This window comes from Indicator indicator, chromosome 18, assembly GCF_027791375.1.
Source record: "Indicator indicator isolate 239-I01 chromosome 18, UM_Iind_1.1, whole genome shotgun sequence".
NCBI lineage: Eukaryota > Metazoa > Chordata > Aves > Piciformes > Indicatoridae > Indicator > Indicator indicator.
Genome location: NC_072027.1, coordinates 8,572,724 through 8,594,052, shown reverse-complemented (window position 1 = coordinate 8,594,052; position 21,329 = coordinate 8,572,724). Strand labels below are relative to the sequence as shown.

Sequence of the window (21,329 nt, the reverse complement as noted above, 5' to 3'; positions counted from 1 at the left end):
TGATCCCACATCTGAGAGCCTTAGGCATGGGCTCAGGTTCCATGCAGCCTGCAGCTTGTAGGGGGGTGGATTATTGCTCACACGTTGGGACTCTGAAGTCTGACTTGGCCACTGATTTAGGTACATCTAAAAGCAGTCATCATGTCAGTCCCCAAGACTGTTTTGAGCGTTTCTGTTCTCTCCTTCTCTGGTAGTTCAGCATAAAGCACAGATGGAGAGTCATGGGTTTGTTGCAGCACTGCCTTAGTGCAGGAGAACCTGAAACTGTCTCCAGAGATTATATTTGGGTGGAGCTGCCCAAGGAGGCTGGCAGAAAGCTCCAATATCCCCCTGCCAGTTTGATTGTAGATGCTTCCTTGTGTGGCTATATGCCTTTTGCTGTGCTGTGTAATGTGCCTGCAATGGCATAGGGACACCCAAACCATAGTGTTCAGTCTAAACACCATGAAAACACCATTCTGATATCCTGCAGCAGCCGGAGGGAGACCCTTCCGAACCTCTACAGCTAAATGGTATTTCCATGTGATTATTTTCCATTTCTGGAAAAATCCCTGGAGAGCTGAGAAGGCTTGCAAGGAGTACAGCACAGCTTCTAGTGCTTATTTCATTTGACAGCAGGAAGAGGTAACTTTTGCAGTATCTATCTTCACAAACTCCTCAGTTATGGGGGAAGAGGAGCTGTGTTGAGAGCACTGGGTCTGGTTAGCACAGGCCAGAGGACTAGCAGGAAGAAACTATCCAAAGCATGACAATTTTGGAAGATGCTTTAGGCAAGGGCTAGAGTGTACAGCAAGGGCAGACTTCAAAACCAGATACCTATGCCCCCTTATTCAATCCTGAGCTCTTTTTTTACCCTCTGCAGGCACCAGTGTCCAAGCCCCACAAGAAAGTCCTCACTTTCGACAATGATACTATGAAGCCAAAAATTGGAAAAGCTGGAATTGTCTCAAACAACCCCATATCTGTGAGATTTCCTACTGGTTTCATACATCTCAACACTTTGGGTGAATGGCCACCTTCCTGGTCAAACAATACCTGCAAAGATTTATGGGCCCACCCATAACTAACATGGCTTCAGAGCAAGGGCACTGTGCTGAGCAGTCCTTGGTTGGTAGCTGGGATGTGCACTGCCTGGAGCCAGCTTCTGCCTGCAGAGCTGAGTGCATCGTCCCAATGGCTCTCCTCCAAGCATCAGTTCTGCAAGTCCAGTCCAAGGACCTCAGTGGTCTCTTTACTCAAGGCACATCCCTTTTCCTGGCCATGTTCCTGCCAGTCTCACAGATGATGGGTGTTCAGAATACAGAGTCTGTGTTCCTGCCTGCAGCTGTCTGCAAAACTCACTCTGCTGGGCTCTGGACTGTACTAATGCTTCATTCCCAGCTGCAGAGCTTTGCTGCAGTCTCTCATTTTAGATGGTAAGATTTACACCAATGCTATTTTTGGAGAGACCCAAGTCTGCCCATATATAGGATGTTTTGATGTTGACTTGTGTATTTTTGTGGCTGAGGATGATTATGCTAGCTGAAGACGCTCCTGAAATTAACTCCTACATCTTCCTCCAAGCTCAGTTTACCACTTCAGTTACTAGTTTAATAGGTACACTGGAGGATCCAGAATTGCCTGCTGAAACTGCAAATAGCCTCAGAGTGAGGGGTGTAATTACAAGTGAGGGAGGCAGAAAGGAAAGTACTGCTTTCTTCCTTTAGCTGTTATTTTTTCTCTCAGGGGCTGGGTAGATCCTCTGATCATTTTGAGCACAAACCTTTAATTGTACTAGTAGAACAAATAGTCCTAGCATCCACCATTCACTTTAGAGGGCTATTTTTAATTCTGTTTGGTGCCCCACCCCTGGATTTTGGTATGGAGGAAGCTTTCATTAGTGGTAACAGGTCCTCTGCACTTGGCCGGCTCACCTGGAGCTCTGCAGAGTGCTGTTTATAGCAAAATAACATGGGCAGTTTTCCTCTTCTTCCTTTAAATAAGACTGTCCTGAAGATAACAGTTCATTTAAATCTTTATTGTGGTCTTTCTCTCTCAGAACCAGTTTGAGAGGTTGTGACCTTGTGCACGGGAGACCTTCTCCTGAGGCAGCAGAGCATCCTAAGATTGCTGAAGACCTGCTAGATGTTGTCCATTTCTGCTTATACCTTTTTGGGATGAGTATGCCACCCTAGGCTTCCTGTGGGAAAGTCTTTTGTCAGGCTCTGAGACTCTCCTGTGATGGGGGAGGCTTTGGGGTCTATTGCAGCTTGGGTGCACTTGCCCACAGAAGTGTGTTCCTGATAATGTAGTCTGAATTTCTTTGCTGGATTTCACCTAACTGTCCCGAGGGACCACCACTCTCTCTGTAATGTCACAGCTTCAGAGACTGGGAGGTAATTGTCCCATTTATCTGCCATGCCATAGCAGCTAGATGTGATTTCTGGCCCAACCCAGAGCTTGAGGCTCCCTGCTCAGGGTACATGCACAGCTCTCATAAATTCAACTTAACACCCATTATCAGGTGTCTGATCCTTTTGTGTCACTTGGGCTGGAGCAATTAACACTCTCCTGTTTCCAGAGCACTTGGCAAATATTAATTAAATCTTACTGCGTCTGGGGAGAAGATGATCCTATGGTAGTGTCCTCATCTGACAGGTGGCAAAGCTGCAAGGCAAAGTGTTGGAGGCCAGAGCCAGGGCTTGGGTTGGAGGGAAAGTCATGGGCAAGAGCTTCTGACACCTTTTTGCTTCTTGGCGGCTTTTGGAGGCAGATGAGGCAAGTGCTGCCGGTGCTGTGGGCAACCAAACGCCTGGTGGCTGGTTTGGTGGAAGGCTGAGCACAGCTTGGTAGGGCTGGGTCAACCGGACTGGGCACTGGGCACATGCAGCATCTGCTCACATGAGCCTGCAAAGCTCTGAGTTGCTTGGTGGCCTCTCTGCACACAGCAAACCTCTGCACACGTGGGGAAAGAGCAGCTTTGCTCGATGATGTGTAGGGACAAACTTGGGACCGTATTCCTGGAGTGGTGATGGGTGCAGGTGGGAGACCCCTGTTGCAGTGCTACCGGGGCATGCAGTGCGCAAGGCAAGCGGCTGCAGCTGCAGGCAGAGCACTCTCCTAAGATGAGAAAGTGCTTGCGAAGCACGCAGCAGCCTGCGCCTGGCTGCCGGTGCCCCGGCAGCGGGTGGCAGTGCTCCGGGTGTGCCTGCCCGAGCCCGCAGTGCCACCTGCAGCTTGCTCGAGCTCCGCGCAGCCAGCGGCCGCCTCTTGTCTGCCTGCCGGGCCGCCTCCTGACCACGGGAGAGCTTTGCCCCCGCTGGATCTTGCCCATTCGCTCCTGCCTGGGGATCTCCAACAGGAGGAGCTGAGCAGAGTTAGCGATGCAAATAGCAGAGAGCAGAGCTGCTGAAGGTGGCTGAAGTACGGTGGCAGTGATGGCAGGGGGCTGCTGCTCTGGCCTGTGAACACTCTTCCACCTGCATGTCCAGGCTCTTCAGCCAGGACCAGCAAAACTCACTGAAGGTTGTGTGGATTGAGCCGAGGTCTGAGCTGGTCCATACATTGGGACAGCTGATGCCAGGGCACAGTAGCCTGCCTCAAGCCTCCTCAGTCTGTGACAGCAGGGACTGGGCTGCTGTGTGCACCTGTGGTGGTGGTGGCATTGCTTGGACAGCTCTGTCTGTGAGCAGGAGTGGTGGGTAGCAAGTGCAAGGCCCCACCTGGCTGTACCCATCTCATCTGGCTGCTGGTTTGGTCTCCTGCTCACTCTACTCAAGTCTCCAGCTCACGTTTCTCATGCTGGGGTTCCCTGGGTGTCCTGGAGCTGTTTGCAGGCCAGCAGGTGCTTGGGAGTGGTGGCTCCTGTTCTCAGGAACTGGTGCTGACTCTGGCACACGGGTCGGTTCTTGTCGCCCCTGTGCAGGAGCTGACTCTGCGTCGGTCGACCCCTTGGTGCTGGAGCAGTATGTCGTGGTGGCAAACTACCAGAAGCAGGAGAGCTCCGAGATCAGCTTGTGCGTGGGCCAGTTGGTGGATATCATTGAGAAGAATGAATCAGGTACAGAGAGTTTGGTCTGGCAGAGGGCTTTGGGTCTACTCTGCATCACAGAGCAGGGGCAGGAATAGCAGTCCTACATTGTCAGTGGCTTCCTGAAAGGACCTTAAGCAAAACGGCCTCTGGACTCCTCGCAGGGATGTCCTTGGATGGTCAGCTGAGGTGGGATGTGAAGAAAGCAGCTTCTGTCTGCAGGTTGTCTGAACATGAACAAGACTTCAGGACATTCTCTAAAGGAAGGGTCTGTTAGCTGTGTGCTGAGCACCTGGCACCATCCATCTTTTACACTCTGCTTTATGCTTCTTCATGGTGAAGAGCTTGCTCGATGAGTCCTGAGGACAAAGCCTTTCCTGGAGTTGGCAATCTTGTTTTACTGCCAGAGGGGGGACATCCTCATGATGCCCATGAAAGTACCCATTGTGCATTAGCTGTTCCTGCCTCCAGACACAACAAAGTACCTGGCCATGGAGTGGGGCAGGCAGCCAAGCTATTCACTTGCTTCAGAACTTAAATTTGCTCTTAAGGTCTGCAAGGGATCGAGTCATGTCATGGACCCAGCTTCTGGAGTTTGTCAAAAAGGGGATTTTGTTCCCTGATGTTAACAGAAGTTGCTAAAGAGAAATCATGAAAATAGATTTTAAAATTCTGGAGAGCTGGTCCCCAGAGGATTGGTTGTACCAGCAGCTATGACTGAGAATGAGGACAATAAAGGCAACCCTGAAGCAACTGAAACCTATTAGCACAACCAATTCAAAAGCTATGGCAAATAATTTATTTCTCAAATGTCAGCCCTGGTTTTCCCTTCCATGCAGGTAGCTGCCGATTCCCTCCCCAGCAATCTAGTTGTCTTTCTTAAATGACTCACTGGTGAGATTCTGAGCATAATGCTTGGTCTTTATTTTGTTCCCCCTAAAGACACAAATAGCTTGTGCTTTTAATAACAGAGGAGCACGTGTTTGCTTTGATTGGACACCCAGGGTGCCCCAGAATTGCTTGTGGCCACTATGGAGCTGGCTCAATTTCTGCTGGGAAAACTCATGTTTTAATCCTGCATTTGCTCTTTGCTTTTAAATTTTGCTGTTTCCACAAATGTAAAGAAGGCAAGAGCGCAGCAGGAGTCGGCTATCGATTTGCAGGCAGTATATTCATCTCTGCTAATTAGCCTGGGCTTGCTGACCCAGACTGAGGGAAAATGAACCATGAAGGGAAAAAAAAAAAGAAGGCAAAGAGGATGGCTGGAACCATGCAGTTGTCAGAGCCTCTCCTGTTTTCCATGGGGAAGGGCCTGTACATTTGTGTATCATTCAGCTATGATCTCTGGTGCTGCTGTCTGTGCTCCCTTTTGAGTAACGCTTAGCTTTGTTGCTTTGGGGTCACCTCAGCTTCCCGGGTAGGCAGCAAGGAGGGGTCAAAGCCACCCAGGTTTGTGGTTTACAGGGAGGGAGGATTTGGCTGGTGAGAGCCCTTGGCTGAGCCACTTGCTGTTTTGTTCTCAGGCTGGTGGTTTGTTAGCACGTCAGAGGAGCAAGGCTGGGTGCCAGCAACCTGCCTGGAGGCCCAGGATGGTGTCCAGGATGAGTTCTCAATGCAGCCTGATGAAGGTAAGAAACTGCTGGAGACACCTGCCTCAGTTTTTTCCCTGCTGAACTGCCTCCTTTAAGTCCCAGGGAGCTGTTTTACCTGTGCTGTAGGAGGAGCAAAGCTCAGGTCCTAGGACAATTCACATGTCTTCCAAACCCATGTGGAACAAAGAGCATGCATGAGCTCACATGAGAACAGCAAGGTTGCAGCCTTTGCTTAGAGCAAATCTGGAATGCCCCTGGAGAACACATCCCTTCCACTGACCACTGTGTGCTCCAAGCAGTGCTGTAGCTGGCATAGTCCCTTTTCTGGGGAGGTGGATGTGGGAGGGGGGCTCAGACCAGGGAGGGCCTCCAGAGCGTTCCAGGTGAGTACAGTCTCTGTGCCACCCGCTGGTATCAGCCCTGTCTCCTCTTGAACCTGAAGTGCTGCCTCTTTATATCCTCTCTTGTCCTTCTCCTGCTTCCCCAACATGGTCTTCCCAGTCCCATGGAGATACTGGTCTCTGCCCAGGCACATTGGCCGCCGACGGACTCTTGGGGACTTGTACAACAGTGGATGGGGTCAAGGTGGAATTCACAGAGACTTGTTCAGCTGCCCATGTTGTGTGCATGGAGCCTTGTTGTCTGCATGTTTGTTTGCTTTGCATGTGATGAACCCTGCTTGTGCCAGTCCTCAGCGTGTGCCATACATGCTCTTCAGCCTTCCATTAGGCCCATTCATGTCCATCATGTTCCCCTATCAGCTATTCCCTCTCACGTTTTGAGGCCTGTTTTGAATACAGAGGCTGGAGTTTCTGCTCTCCCTCAACACGTATATGCAGGCCTTTTGCAGTTGCTGCCCTAGTTCCTGTAAGAGTGACTCCTCTTGCTGTGGTCCTGGGGTTGGTGGCTCAGATGGGGTCACGAGGGAGTGGGAAATTAGGTTATTCAGAAGGACTGTGCTTCTCCAAGAAGACAAATCCAGGAAACCTCTACTGTGGGGATTTATGAATGTCCAAAGGTATGAGTTTTGGAGGTAGACTTGTCCCAGAATGGCCGTCACCCTGTTGTAGCACTACTGAAGCAAAGGCAATTGCTTTCCTGGGTTTCTTCCAGAAAGGACAGGACAAGATGTGGAGAGGAGGGCATGGATGGACCTGTTTGTCTGACATGTTCTCTACCTGTCAGGATTTTTCCCCTTCCTCTTGAATGGAAGAGCATCCCTGTCCCTGCTTACCATCATTTCGTCTAGTAGACTCTTCAGATTCTTCTCTAGGCTCATTACATGGCTTTGACCAATGTCTTGGGGAACCCAGCTATTGAACAAGGAAGTTCATGTGAACACACATGTAGAGTGGTGTGAGAACATACCTGTATGTGTGGGGTTACTTCCCGATGCCCATGGGATTTCCTTCCCTGTGTAGAGGAGGGTTCTTCTTTAAAGGCTCTGAGAAAGAAAGAAATTCAAACTGAAATGGATACTTGGAAGGGCTTGTGTAAAAAGCAGGTGGAAGGAGAGCTGTCATACATAAGATGGTGCTCAGTCCTAAGAGAGAGGAGGAACTGTTTTAGACAACTTCTCCTTGGGCAGACAAGCTCACCAGAGCTTACATTTCAAAATGCAGCTGGGTTTGTTTTGACATACATTTCACTGGCATTTCTTTCATGAGTGGTTGTGTATCTCTGTGTGTTTGCACCTGTATTACAACAGAATTTATCATTATATAAATCACTTCACTGTTCTCCAGCTGAGTGCAGGTTTCCATAAATGCCTCTCTCGGTGACAGTGCCCTTTCTTTCCCACAGAGGAGAAGTACACCGTCATTTACCCATATACTGCAAGAGACCAGGACGAAATCAACCTGGACAAAGGGGCTGTGGTGGTGGTGATCCAGAAGAACCTGGAGGGCTGGTGGAAAATCAGGTACTGTTCCTACCTCTTCCATGGTACTGCAGCTGTGGCTGTGCAAAGCAGAGACCTGATTGTGTGGGATGTACAGTCCAAGCATGAGTCTAGGGGATTGTGAAGAGCAGCACATCAGAACTCATTCCTCTCCAGCCCTACAGACTAAGGCTGGCTGTTGTTCAAGTCTTTGTCAAGCAGAGCTGTGGTTAAACATCTTTAAATTCCCCCAATTTCCTGTGCTGGGAGGTGGACTGCGTCACAGCATCACATGCCCCAGCAGTGCAGGGGGACCTGGCGTAGGAGCATTAGTGTGATGTCATGTGCTGCTGATAGGAAAACCAGCAAGTGTCCTGGCTGGATCCTCTGACTTTTTTAGGAGGCTTCTGCAGAGAATTGCTGTTTTTTGGGCCAGGGCTGCTGTGTGGAGGGTGACCTGAGGCCAAAGGCTCCAGATCATCCTGAGCTGATACTTGTTTTCTCCTGGAAGCTCATTTTCTCCTGTCTGTGGTCTAGTAAATGGCTGGACTTGAGCAGGATGGGAGCACATGCTGCAATTTTCTTAACCTTACATTGAACCTTTGGTCTTGGCAGCAGCAAAGCCTCAGAAGAATGTCCATTGACTTTTTAAGCAGAGGAGAGCTGCCACAAGAGCTCTAAAGGCAATTTACAAGCTCAGCAGCTGGTGCCACCTGAGCGTAGTGTCTGCAGCCCAGTCAGCAGAGGGAATTTTTGGTGCTGGCACAGGACCCTCCAGCATGGCAGGGAGACTGTGGATGTGGTTTCTCAGTCAGATCACAGGGCTGGTTTCTCTCCTAAACAGTGCAGATTTAGAGCAGGGAAGGGATCCAGGCTGCTGGCATGCAGGCAGAGGGCTCGTGCTTTCTCCCAAACCCAGGTACATCAATCCCAGCAGCAGTGCTCTGGTTTGTGCCTTTGCTTCCCCTGCCAGTGTGCTTCATTGCTGAAATGGAGCAAAGGAAATTGGACTTTGTGCTGTTCCCAGCCCTTGGCCTGCTGACCGTGGCTGGCTTGCATGGGAGCATTAGTCACGGCTGGAGCTCTCCAGGTGCCCACGTGCCATGAAGCATGACACTGGGCGAGTTCATTTTGCCCAGATCACACAGTACCTTTGCTCAGTGTGTGTCCTGAGCTCAGGGGATGTTCAGTGGATCCCTCCTCGGGGTAGGGCTCGCAGCCCCAGTGCAGCACAGGGGCTCTGTGCGGTGACACTCTTCTTGTTGCCACCACAGGTACCAGGGTCAAGAAGGCTGGGCCCCCGCCTCCTATCTCAAAAAGGGGAATGGAGAGATGTTCTCGCAGAAGCTGGGTTCAGGCCCCTCCACTCATTCCTGTGCCTTGGATCTGGATGGCATCTCCCGGCAGCAGGGCGTGGGGAGCCGGGAGAGGGAGGCGCTTGCTGGCCCAAGGGATGGGAGGTTTGACAGCCGGCCCCTGCCCACCGCTGACAGCCGACGCAGTAAGTAGCCAGGCAGGAGGGGGCCAGTGGTGGCTGGGCGTCAGCCCAGCCTTTCCTGAAGACTGTTGGGTGATGTTGTGGGCTGCGAGGCAGGCAGCAGGCTTGCAGGCACCGTGAGCTTTGCAGCAAGGTCCAGAGCTTACATTGCACAGTGCTGCTGGGGATCAGCAAACGGAATGGGAATAAAAGCATCCCTGTCTCAGGCTGGAGATGCTTTCCTCTCAGAATCTGGAGCATATTAAACCCTCTGCAGGCCAGAGCTCGGTCAGGCCTACAATGAAAAGGCAGTTTCATGTGCTGACCTCAGCTGCATTTCCCAGCACCACCTGATGGTGCAAAGTTGGTTCCTCTTCCAGTGGGATGCCCTCACAACCTGGGTGACTTGTCTTCTGTGAACACACGTGTGACCAGAAGCCAGAAACTCAATAGCATCTGAAATTCTTCCTCCACAGAGTCACCAAAGATGAGGCAGAGGCCCCCTCCTCGCCGAGATCTCACCATAGTAAGTACCAGCTGATGTAGGAGAACAGCAATGGCAAAGGGAGTAAGAAAGGAGCACTGAAAAGAGCTCTGCCCACTGGTTGTTCTTTGCCTCGGATCTTACCTCTGTACCATGGGCTGTGCTCTTGTCAGGGCTGGAATATGTATGCCATCATCCTGGTGTCCTAAGAATCATCTTTTTCTGTGTGGTCTTCTAATGAACCTTTTGGCCAGACTGACCGACAAGGCTGAGTTGCCAGTGGGAGGCTGCAAACTGGCTCCCTCCTTCTGGGAAGATTGAGTGCTGTCAGCAAGAGCTCTGGCACTGAGCAATTTTCTGCCCAGCCTGGAAATAATTTACTGGTTTATGTTGGTGAAGGTGCTGCATTGGCACAGCTGATCTCCCTGGCCTGGCTCTGCTGGCTTGTGTCCCTGCAGGCTGGTGGACTGTGTGGATATTGTGTAGAAACACACTGATGGCTTTCGTTTTTTCTTGTCATAGCCACGTGGCTTGAACTTGCCTAAACCTCCTGTCCCTCCTCAAGTGGAAGAGGAATATTACACCATTGCTGACTTCCAGACCACCATCCCTGATGGTATCAGCTTCCAGGCAGGAATGAAAGTAGAGGTGAGGCTGCCATCGTCGCTTCTCACATCTTCGTGCTGGTGCAGAACTGCTGACTCCAATGGCCCTTTCCAGGCAGGGAAGATCTCCTCACCACAGCACTCTGGGTAGAAACTGGACACAGTGGTGCATGTGATTACCTCTGTGGAATGTTAATGTCCCAGGGTGCTCCTAGAATGGGAGAGAAACCCATTTGGGCTCATGAAACTTTGGAGTCCCTAGTGATCTTGGTGGCTTGCTTTCCCTGAAGCGTGTGAATGCTGTGCTGTTTGAGCTAGTGTAAATCAAAGCCACATCACAGAATCAGAGATAGTGCTGTTTTCTTATTGCCAAGTGTAAAGTTAAAAGCCCTTCCAAAACTGTTTTCCTAGTCCACCACTTTCACTGGCAGTGTCCCTCTTGCATCTGTGACTGCTTTTCGAGCAGTATGCCGTGCCTCTCTCTCTAAGAGGATTTTTGCCTTTATGGCTGCCCTAGTTAGCTCCTCCCAGGTCCCAGCTCACTTCTGGGACCTCGTCGCGGCGGATGCTGGCTGAGCTGTGCTGCATCTCTTGATCGCTCCCACAGTGCCGCGCAGTGGCCACTGCTGGTACCCAGCATCCAGCTCCTGTCTCCGGGCCGGGATGGTGGCAGCTCAGCCGCATCTCCGTACCGTGGCTGCATCATTCCTCGGTCTTAAGCCATGCAGGTCCCTTCCCTGGCAGAGGTCCTTCACAGGTTCTCCTCCTGTTAGGATACCGGTGCTATGACTGTATGATTTTTGGTTACCAGGACAGGGAGGCACCAAGGCCATGTGCCACCCTGAAATAATTTCAGACACCCAACATCCCCTCTTGCATAGAGAGAAGTCCTGCATGGATGTCTGAAATTCCCTTTCCCCTTGGCAGGTCATTGAGAAGAACCTCAGTGGCTGGTGGTACATTCAAATCGAGGAGAAGGAAGGTTGGGCCCCTGCCACATTCATTGATAAGTACAAGAAAACCAGCAATGCATCCAGGCCAAATTTCCTGGCTCCACTACCCAACGAGATGGCCCAGCTCCGGCTTGGCGATGCTGTGCCTGACAGCAGCACTGGTGAGGAAGTGACAGGACCGTGTCGTCCTCTGCCAGAGGCTCCTCCTAATGGTATGGACTGTGGTGGAAAGTGGGCCAAAGACTGGAAGGGGAAGGAGGCTCCTGAGAGTGGGGACCCAGCCTTTGCCAGTGGGTATGAGGAGATCTCAGACCATGACACAGAGGAGAAGCCCAGCCTGCCACCCAGGAAGGAGTCCATCATTAAATCAGAAGGTGAGTTGCTGGAGAGGCAGAGGCCTCCTCCCAAGCCCCCAGGCATGATTCTGCCCATGATCCCACCCAAGCAGTTTGCAGCCCCAAAGGATAGCAAGAAGCCTGAGCTGAAACCGGAGAAGGGCAAACTCTTCCAGCTGAAAAATGAAATGGGACTGGAATGCGGACACAAGGTGTCAGCCAAGGAAGTGAAGAAGCCAAACCTCCGGCCCATTGTCAAGCCAACCAAGCCAAAAGCTGAGCCTGTGGAGGACAAGCCTGAGCCCATCACCCAGAATCCGTTCCTGAAGTCAAGACCTCAGATCAGGCCAAAACCTGCTGCAGCCGTCCGGACTGACCCACCTCCAGCTAATGACAAACTGGATATTTGCAACCTGCGCAGCAAGCTTAGACCTGCAAAGTGCCCAGAGAGACCCTCTGAGCAGGACGCCACTGCCAGTGACAGCTCCTTCAGTAGCACCATGGTCTCTTCAGAGGCTTCTGGAAGGTACCAGGAGCGACCAAGCATGGAGAGCAAACCCCTGCCCAAGCTGGACAGCCATGCTGCAAAAGAAGCAATGCCCAAACCTCCCCTGGGCCCAGCAAACACCCCAGGTGCCAGGGAAACCCCAGCACAGCGCCCTGTTGTGCCACCCCGCAGGCCACCCCCTCCCAAGAAAACAGGGGGTCCTGCCTGCAGCCCCACAGTGGAGCTCAGGGCCCCAGCACAGGAAGCACCTGAAAGCAGACCAACTCCAGTTCCAGGGAGGCCCATGCTGGTTCCTCCAAAAGCCAAACCATTCCTCGCTGCATCTGTCCAGGATGAAGCCAAAGTGAAAAGCAGCGTAAGCCAAAAGGTTATATCCAAGCCAGTAGAGAGAGGGGAAGCCAGAGAGAGGACCTCAGCCCTTTTCTCCAGTCCAGACATCTCCAGGGAAGCTCTCTATGTGGCAGTGGCAGATTTTGAAGGTGATGAGGAGACCAACAGCTTTAAAGAAGGGACTTTGTTTGAAGTTCGTGAGAAGAACAGCAGTGGCTGGTGGTTTTGCAAGGTCCTAACTGGGGGCCCGTGCTGGGAGGGCTGGATCCCTTCCAATTACCTACGGAAGAAGCCATAGCTGCTCCTCTGCTTGCACAGCTGGAGGTTCTCCGGTGTCTCACCTATTTAATTAGCAGATTAATTTATAGTTTCTGTGAGGCTGGCTTTAAAACAAAAGGTAACAACTGAGATCCCACGCTTCCCAGCTGGTGCTCATTGGTGGCAGCATGGAAGAAGCAGCTTGGCCTCCCCTTCCCACCCATGTGCTCCTACCTGCCCTCTTCCCCTTGTCTTCCTTGAGCACTGTGCTCAAGGGCCTCAATGGTAGCCCAGTCATGCAGCCAGGGCTCCTCTGGCCAAGCTTTGTGGCATATGATGGCTACCATGGTTCTCCATGCTGGGGAGATGGACCTTGATAGACATTTTTGCCACTTGTTTGGGGAATTAGAATTATGACAGTAGCCAGGGAGAGAAGTGAAATGTAGCAGAATACCAGCAAAGGAAATCTGGACACACAGAAGGATTTACCTTTTCCCAAGGCTCAGAGTCACAGCCAAATGTCGTAGGTCACATTGCTTAATCCAGGTGTGTAGCAGCACGATAGAGAACGTGGTAAAAAGGAGGAATGGTTGCTGAGAACAAGGTCCCTGTAGCTCTGTGAGCACGTGCAGGTACAGGCATTGTGCTCTGGTTAAAGGCTAGGCCTTGCTCCCTGCCCCACCTGTGCCACAGGACCACCCCTTTGTCCTTCTGTGCTCTACGATGCCAGGTGTTAACTTCAGCATTCTCCTGGTGGGAAAAACAGTGCAGAGGAATACATGCAGGCACACACAGGTGGAACAGGTCCTCTCTGTGCTGGCCCAGGAGGCTACACAGGCTTCTCCCCTGCAGTACTGCAGCCAAACAACGAGAGGTGCTTTGCTTTGGTAGCTGAAGAATAGTATGCAAGGCACAGAGGACTGAAACAACCCCGAAAGCCATGGAAAGAGGATGCTTTGCTTTCCTTCCCACGCAGACTGCCCTGCCTCTTGGACTATTAGGGGGCCACCCCTTCCCATGACCCACAGAGCTTCCCCAGGCTGGCGGGCAGCAGCCAGGAGGTGGGTCCTTCAGTAGGTGCTGATATTATCAAGTGCAATCCAGAATGTGGGAGTTGAGCTCCTCATCACAACCAGTTGCAAGGCATGTCTGGTGCTCAGGGGCTTCCTGCCTTTTTTGTCACCCCCATCGGCCTGTCTTCCAGGTACTTCCGTTTCAGCCTGCATGGCAGGCTGTTTGGGGGTCTTCAGATCAAGTTCTTCCATGCTGCCAAACCTAATCTTGCCCTCAGTGTTGCTTATCCCAGCAGGAGGATGAGCATGGAGGAGCTGTCATTCCCCAGTGCTGCTTTCTTCTGTGCTATACTTGGCTACTTACAGATTCAGGACCACATCTCTCTGCATAAGAGCTTTAAACCTGATGCTTCTGTGAGTTTCTTGTTGACCAAGTCCTGTTGCCCTTTCTGGTCTAATTGCAAGTGAAAGCATTTCAGCCACAGCTCCATGGCCACACTGCTTTGCTGCTGAAAACAGTTACAATTTTCCCTCGAATTTTAGGCTGGTGGAATTGAAGGAGTGTTCTCCACTCTCCCAGATGCTCACTTCTTTCTCTGTCCCCTACGTGGTATTGAAGACACCTCCCTCTGTGTACAGAATGAAAATGGTGGTGCCTCATGCCAGGGTCATTCCCAGAGGGCAATGGGGCAGTTTGTCCCAGCCCTAATTTGATCTGGTAGAGAAGCCTTGACCTTTCCAGTCCAGCCTCATACTCAGAAGGCCTAAGGTTCATTTTAAGCCGTGGGAATTCATGCACCCCAGTTTCCAGCTGATTCTTTTCTTTCCCACCTACAGTTTTCTCTGGTGACACATCAGCCTCTAATCAGACTGACTCAGCTGAGCTGGCAACAAGCAATATATCTGCAACCCCATCCAGTAACAATGTTCCTTGCATGGCACATTGTGAGGTGTTGCTGTGCTCCCAGGAGAGCTTCAGGGTGGCCTGGGGGAACAGCACTAGCTGTTCATCTCTTGCTCCACTAAATCTCTTTTGCTTTGGAAAAGAATGGGGACAGGATGAGTCAAGCTGGAGGGGCCCAGCAGCCAAATCCAGCTCCTGCTGTATCTGAGGAGGGGGCTGGCCCAGTGTCCCCCAGCTACTCTGACAGTTTCACACAGAGGCTGGAAGGGCTGGGTGCCCTTTACCTGTGGCACTGTGTCTTTGCTCTCTTTTTGGCCTTTTAATCTCAGAAGTGTCCCTCTTTTCTCTGCCTCACAGACCTCACTGCCCTCGGCTTCCCTCCGAGCGGACGATGCTATTTCCGTGGTCTCTGTACTCAGTGAGGGCTATTTCTGCTTTCCTCCCAGACTGAACCTCAGAACTGGTAGTGCTTCGTTTTGCTGACACAAGTACTGTATTGGGCTCAGTGATCTCTCCCTTGTTCCCTAAGACCTTCCAAGAAGGCAGGGCAAGTGCCCGAGCGTGGGGTCACCCTCAGCAGGGTGCTGACACCTGCAGCCTTACCCCTTCCTACCACTGCAGGCTGGACAAGAGCTCCTGTTGGGAAGACGCTGAGAGCCTCTGGGCCAGCAGGGCTTTGTCCCCCTGCCCTTGGATCTGATGTGCCTCCTTTGTGGCAGCCCTGCATGCCCTTTCCTAGGCTGTGCCTCTCTGCCTTGCACATCAAACACAGCTGAGCTCCCCAACTACTTCTTGGAGAGGAGAAGGGCAACTGGGAGGCTCAATACCCTGAGCTTGGCCACAAGGTTCATCACCCTGTCAGCCAAAGACCACCCTCCCTCCTTGCCCACCACCAGTGCAGCCCTGCGGCATGGGCTGGTGGTAACGTTGGGCATCACCATGTCGTGGGGCAGAAGAGATGGGTATCAGGGAGATTCCACGTCTCAGCACATCCCTGGCAGGCAGGAGGCCCTCACTGTGTCCTGCTCCTCCTTGCAGGCTCCTGGAGCCCCTCTGTCTGTCCATGTCTCGCTATCCTATGTAAGCGTGTATAAATCTACGGTATGTGGGCGGGAGGGGGGCAGCAGAAGGTAGATGTAGCTGTGTCAATGCCCAATTATACTTTCACCTTTAGGGGGTTGATTGGGGTGTTTTTTTTATTTAGTGGGGGGGTTGGGTGGTGGTTTTTTTGTTTGTTTGGGGTTTTTTGTGGGTGGGGTTTTGTTTGTTTTTTAAGAAATAAAAAGAAACTGCTTGACTGGTTTCAAGCACCCTTGTGAACCCCTGGCTGGCTGGTGTGTGTCTGGAGTGCTGCGTGGCAGCTGTCCTGGGAGGTGTGCTGCTGTCCTGCCCGGAGTGCTGGCAGCTCTGCCCAGGGAGCTGGTTTGGGATCTGGCACATCCCACTTGCCGCTGCAACAATGGCACCAGCAAGGAGCCCTGAGCCATTGAGCTGCACTCCCTCTTGCTGCGGAGGAGCCATCCCCAGGTGAGGCATTCTTCTGTTGCCAGCAGATGAATGGGATCATTTGGCTTCCTGGAGACTTGCAGCGAGGGCTTCTGGCTGTGGCATCCCTTGTAACGGTTCTGGGGCAGGTCACGATGCTCAGACGTTTGACTTACCAGTTCCTGGCTGTGAATTCATCCATTGCTGCTGAGCCCCCGGTTGCCTCTTGGGAATTGCACAACTGACATGCTGCAGGACCAGGGTTCAGGTATGGGTATGTATGTAGTGTCTGCTCACTGCTCTGGCACAGAAGGGAGGGGTGTTTTTTCTTCTGCAGCTGTGGCTGTGTCAACACACCCCATATGAGACATAGCCTGGTCCTTAGTTTGTATTTTGTGTACCCTGGTGCCCAAGAGAAGGAGAGATGTGATTGCTGAGTTAGTTAAATGGTGTTCAGCAGAGCTTTGCTTTTTCTTCCCATCTCTATGAGCCAGTAGACAGAGGAATGTTGTACAACTGACTCTCCCAGGCCTGCATCTGGGGGCTGTGCCATCTGTCAATCCATCCAAGCAGCCATGGTTGTGATCCTGTGCACAAGGCAGTGCCTGGGAGTGGTGAGAGTCATGGGACATACCCTACTTCTTACCTTTCCCCCCAACATCTACTTGGGTTTTGCCTTTGAGTCCAAGCCCTGATGAATGTCTCTGTAAATGGGGCATTGGAATTTTAACAGTTGTGTTACCCTGAGCTCAAGACAGCAGACTGAGCTGATTTGGGGGAAGTGCAGAGAAAGAGAAAGACTGCCTGACCTGAGGAGCTCTTGGGGTTCAGGCTAGCCAGGGAATGGGGCTGCATTAATTGAACAAGCTCAGGCAATGGAAGAATTGGATTTAAGAGCACACGTGCCTTTTGTCAGAGGAACTGTGGTATTGCAGACATTGGTAAGAGGTGGGTGGGAAAAGACCTACAAGAGCATCTTCCACTAGCCCAATTCATTGTCTGACAGCCTGGGACATGCATGCCCTGTCTGTGCTTACCCATAGTTTCCCAATGGCCATAAACTACCCAGCCAGCACAGGGCTGCAAGAGGCAGATGTAGGGCTGTGCGTGCTGCCAGGAAGAGCCCAGTGCCTACTGTCTTACACAGTATCTTGCTCATCTTGCTCCTTCTGACAGCCCATGCCTGCAGCATGTGCCCTGTGCCAGAAGCAGCTGCCTGTGCTCCATACAGAGCTGCCACAAGAGCAACCAAGCATGCAGCACCTGCCCTGATGCTGCCACTTGGCACCCAGCAGCAGGTGAGTGAGCTGGGGAGAAATCTGGGTCCTGTGACATAATCTGGAGTATTGCACCAGCACGACTGAACAGAGCCCATCCCTCCTCAGGCAGTTCCCTGCTGCCGGTGTGGTGCCACACCATGTCCCTGTGGGCACACAGCACCTGGCATTGAGTGATGACAGCTGCTGCCTGCAGCTCCAGTGCTCGTGTGGCTGTGCCATAAGAAGAGCTGGCAGAGGCCTAATGAAGTTAGGCTTTGTCCATGGAAGGCTCAGACTGGGCTGGTATGTGCACCATAGCATCCAGGCTGGCAGAGGGGAGGGGGTGGTGGGTACAGGTGATGGGAGCAGGCACTGGGCCCTTCATGGTCTCCCTGGGGTTCAGGCCAGCAGCAGCTGGAGCAGGTCAGCATGCTGATGCCAAGGATGGTGCAAAGTTACTCCAGGGCCTGAGCCAGCAGATTTAGTCTGTTGGCAGCTCCCAAGGGTCAGCTCTCTGGGTAAAGCCAGGCAGCAGAGTTTATAAAGAGGCATTTCTGGCACAAATGAGCACTGCCAGGCTCCTTCGCCACCTGCGGCTCCTGATGGTTTTCGTGCAAATGCTCAGCTGTGGCTGTGTTCTTGCCAGAGAAGAGTTATGAATGAATTCTTCCACTCCACTTTTAAACCACATTGGAGGCTGCTTGACTGGTGCCTGGCTTCAGCAGGCCACACTTCAGGATATAAACAGTTTACAGAGGAGCCTTTTGTTGGCCTTGGCTTGTGAAATAAAGAGCCAGGCATTGCTAAACGAAAAAACCCCACCAAACCAAACAAACAAACCAAAAAAACAAAAAACAAAAAAAGGTGGGGGTGGGGGGAGGAAAAAAAAGAAGAAAAAAGCAGCAACCCTCCTTCTCCTATCTATGACAGTCCCTGCCCATATCTGCATTACCCCTCCCTAAGCCAGCTGAGGTAGTCCCCAGACTGCCACAGCCCCACCATGGGCACAGGAGCGAGGTCATGCTGGCAACTGTCTTGCTTGAGACGATGGAGGCTGGATGAGGAATTTGTGGCACTTAGCAAGGTCATCTGCCACAAGACCCTTCCCACCTCCGTAGCCCTAAAACACATCTTGCTTGAAGGGTTTGCAAGGTTAATGACCCAGGAACAAAATCCCCCTGCCCAGGGAGTGACTGAGCACCCACTGTGCACAGCCTCCCAGGAGCAAAGCAAAGCTGATGCAAGGTATTTCAAGTGCCTACTGTATTCTTTTTTGAGGCAGAGGGGCCCTGACTCTATGCATTAATATTGCCCCACTCTGAAGTAAAGAATTTATTCACCACCACCTTTGCAGGTCAAATGCTTTTAAACATCCAGGAGCACTCTTTACAAGCCAAAGTTTTATTGTTTCATAAACAAGTAAAATTATATTAATGTAAAACAGGTAAATGGACAAAAGTAAAACACACAGCACTAAACACAACGCTATAGAGCACTGACATGTACAAGTGCAGTTCCCTCCCTCGTGCGATGCCCTCCCCACCCCTGCTCCCCCAAATGATTTGAAAAAGCCTAATACAGAGGTCCAAAATCTGATTCAGCTTAAACATGATGTACAGGTCACAGTACTGAATCATAAAGGTAAGGATAAGAGAATAACTATCACTTCAGAAAGGGGGAAGGTAAAAGAGCTTCCCCATCTCTTCTTTTTACTTTCTTTCTTCCTTTTTACTTTTTTTTAATTTTTAAACAAATGGGTTAGGAGGAGGGGGTGGGGGGAAAATCCATGGAAATAAACACTTTTTCACTCCAATATATATAAAAAAGCAAGATTCTCAGTGAACACAAAATTCTATAAAACTACCATTGATCTGTGTTTTGCTCCCCACCCCCACCCCTTTTTTTTTGTCTTTTTAAAAGTTGCTTTAAAAAGGATAAAAAGTGCACAGACACCCTTATAAGGCACAAACAGATCTTCTGTACAAATCATAGATCAATCAGACTGTTTAAAAAAAATAGCAATACAAGTACTGACAATTAAATCTGTAAGAGGCTACCTTTTCCTGGAAAACTTTGTTTTAGAGGCCTGCTTTGGAAAATTCCTGTTGCTGTCGGGTAGGCAGGGTGACAGGTCCACTGCTCTCACAGCTGTACTCTGCACCCTGACTGAGCTGGCTCCCTTGCTGGCCCTGCTGGATGCTGCCCTTCTGGAAAGAGATCTAGGCTGCTACAGCAAAAATTCAACCTGTGCAATGTGTCCTGAACAGCTCGGGCACAGCCTGGGGTAGATTTGGTATTTCTCCTTGTTGGCTTACAAAGAGAGCTACACCAAAAAAAAAAATAACCCCACCCCAGGCATGCAACTCACCCTGCTCACTGAGGACCTGAGGAGTTAGCCAAGCAATTGGGCTGTGCTCAGGCACACAGCTGTGGGCAGCCACCTAAAGGGACTGGGTGCAGGACAGCAGCCCCAGGGACGGCCACTGGCATTTGCTGGACCGGAGCTGATCCAAGCTAGCCTCACTTGCAGTGGAATCAGAGAGCTTTCCTTGAATTCCTCATCATGCAAAGGCTGCAGCCCGTTCAGCAGGCAAGCACTAACCCCTGGCCTTCCAGCCCATGCTCACATACTTTGCCATCATCATGCTCTTAGTGCTATGACCACAGGCTGCAGCTGGACCCTGATCTGCTAGCACAGGGCCAGGGAGGTCTCTGCCAAGGCAACGTCTGTGGTCTCTGGTCGGATGGCAGCCAGGAGGTGTGGACAAGGCTCTAGCTGCCAGAAAGCTGCCCTTGCTGCCTCCTTTGCAAAGGTGTAAGTGAACTGGCAGTTCACAGTGGCTCTGCTGAGGGCTGAGCACACTTGGTAACAGCATGGTCAGTGCGGAGCTGAGCATCCAAAAAGGGCTCTACAAAGCTGGCAGGCTCTGCTGTGATGCCACAATGCAATGGGTGAGAGATCTCACTCTACAGCAGCCTCACTTAATTAAAATGTTAATGAGCTCTTCAAGGAAAAAACAACTTCTCCCTGCCTGTCAGCAGCTGAGGGACGAGGATGAGCACTTCCTGATGGCAGAGTGGGGCTGGGATGGGGCTGAATAGTCGTCAGTGACCATGTGCAGCAGCATCAAACCACCACCCAGGCAGCAGTGCAGTGAGAGGCAGCTAGCTGTACACCCATGGCCTTGGGGGAGCGAAAGGTGAGGTGATGTGACAGACTCTAACACTCTCAGGCAACCCCTCCAAGGGTTGCTATTTCTCTTTTTTATTCTTTTTGGGCTGAAATGTGATAATTGCACCTTTCTGAAGAAAGCTGTTCTCACCCACTTGGTGGCACATGGTCACTGAGCTAGATGAACACCAGCCTCTCACTCATCCTCCCATTTGTAACCTGTCTCTTCCCCTCTTTACAAACCTGGACCAGCTGGAAACTAGCTATGCTGAAGCTGAAGGAGTGGAAAAGAGCTATGCAAATGGGTAGAGGGTGGAGAATAGACCATGGAGGGCAGCTCCTGTGAGAGCAGGAGAGAGGAGGACACTGAGCTCCTCGTACCAGCCTCAATGCTGCATGCTTAGATGCTGCCCAGCTCATCTAGGTTGCTGCTGCTTGTAGCTGTCTGATGTTACAGCTGAAACCTAGTTACCTTTTAAATCCCAACATCTAACACTAGCACTAGACCTTCTTTTCTGCTCCCAGGTAAAGCCAAGTGAGACAGATCCCTGGTCATCTCAAGTTCTCATCTACTATTGGGATCTAGTGTCTGGGCAGCTGGGAGCTGTGCTAGGAAACCTGGAAAGGTAGCAGAAAGAGCAGATAAAATCAGCACATACAGGCCCCTGCAAAAAAGTGAGCCTGCTGGGACTGGTTCAGAAATTAATTTCTCACCACAGGCTCCAGAAAGTCCCTCTGTTGGGACAGGAGAAAGGCTGAGCCCTGCCACAGCGCTGGCTGCAGGTGAGGGGCTAGGACAGGCCGACCCAGGGGGCACCGGGTGAGGCGGCAGCTACGCTGCCTTCAAAGAGCAGCGGAACGGAACACAGGCACATGTGTGCCTGCAGGTGACAAACACCATCACTGCAGACAGCACTAGCTCCATGCTTTTCCTAAGCCAGGGCTGCAGTGTGCCCATCCAAACCTCTCACCCATCCACAGGCTGCAATTTATGGCTTCAGTAGCTGGCCAGACCGGCAGCACATGAAGAACCCCACTGCTGCTGCAGCAGCTGGGCTTGGCTGGG

The 21,329-nt window shown here is 51.5% G+C and overlaps 1 protein-coding gene across 1 annotated transcript in view; it reads left to right on the top strand.

The window, feature by feature from the left end:
- Positions 1-12,470, top strand: part of SH3PXD2B (SH3 and PX domains 2B) — a 72,664-nt gene extending 60,194 nt beyond the window's left edge. The window contains exons 8-14 of the mRNA XM_054389179.1: positions 3,905-4,039; positions 5,533-5,637; positions 7,405-7,522; positions 8,755-8,981; positions 9,434-9,483; positions 9,964-10,089; positions 10,974-12,470. Coding sequence (XP_054245154.1) covers positions 3,905-4,039; positions 5,533-5,637; positions 7,405-7,522; positions 8,755-8,981; positions 9,434-9,483; positions 9,964-10,089; positions 10,974-12,470 — 2,258 coding nt within the window. The remainder of the gene's footprint in view (positions 1-3,904; positions 4,040-5,532; positions 5,638-7,404; positions 7,523-8,754; positions 8,982-9,433; positions 9,484-9,963; positions 10,090-10,973) is intronic.
- The last annotated feature ends 8,859 nt before the right edge of the window (positions 12,471-21,329 follow it).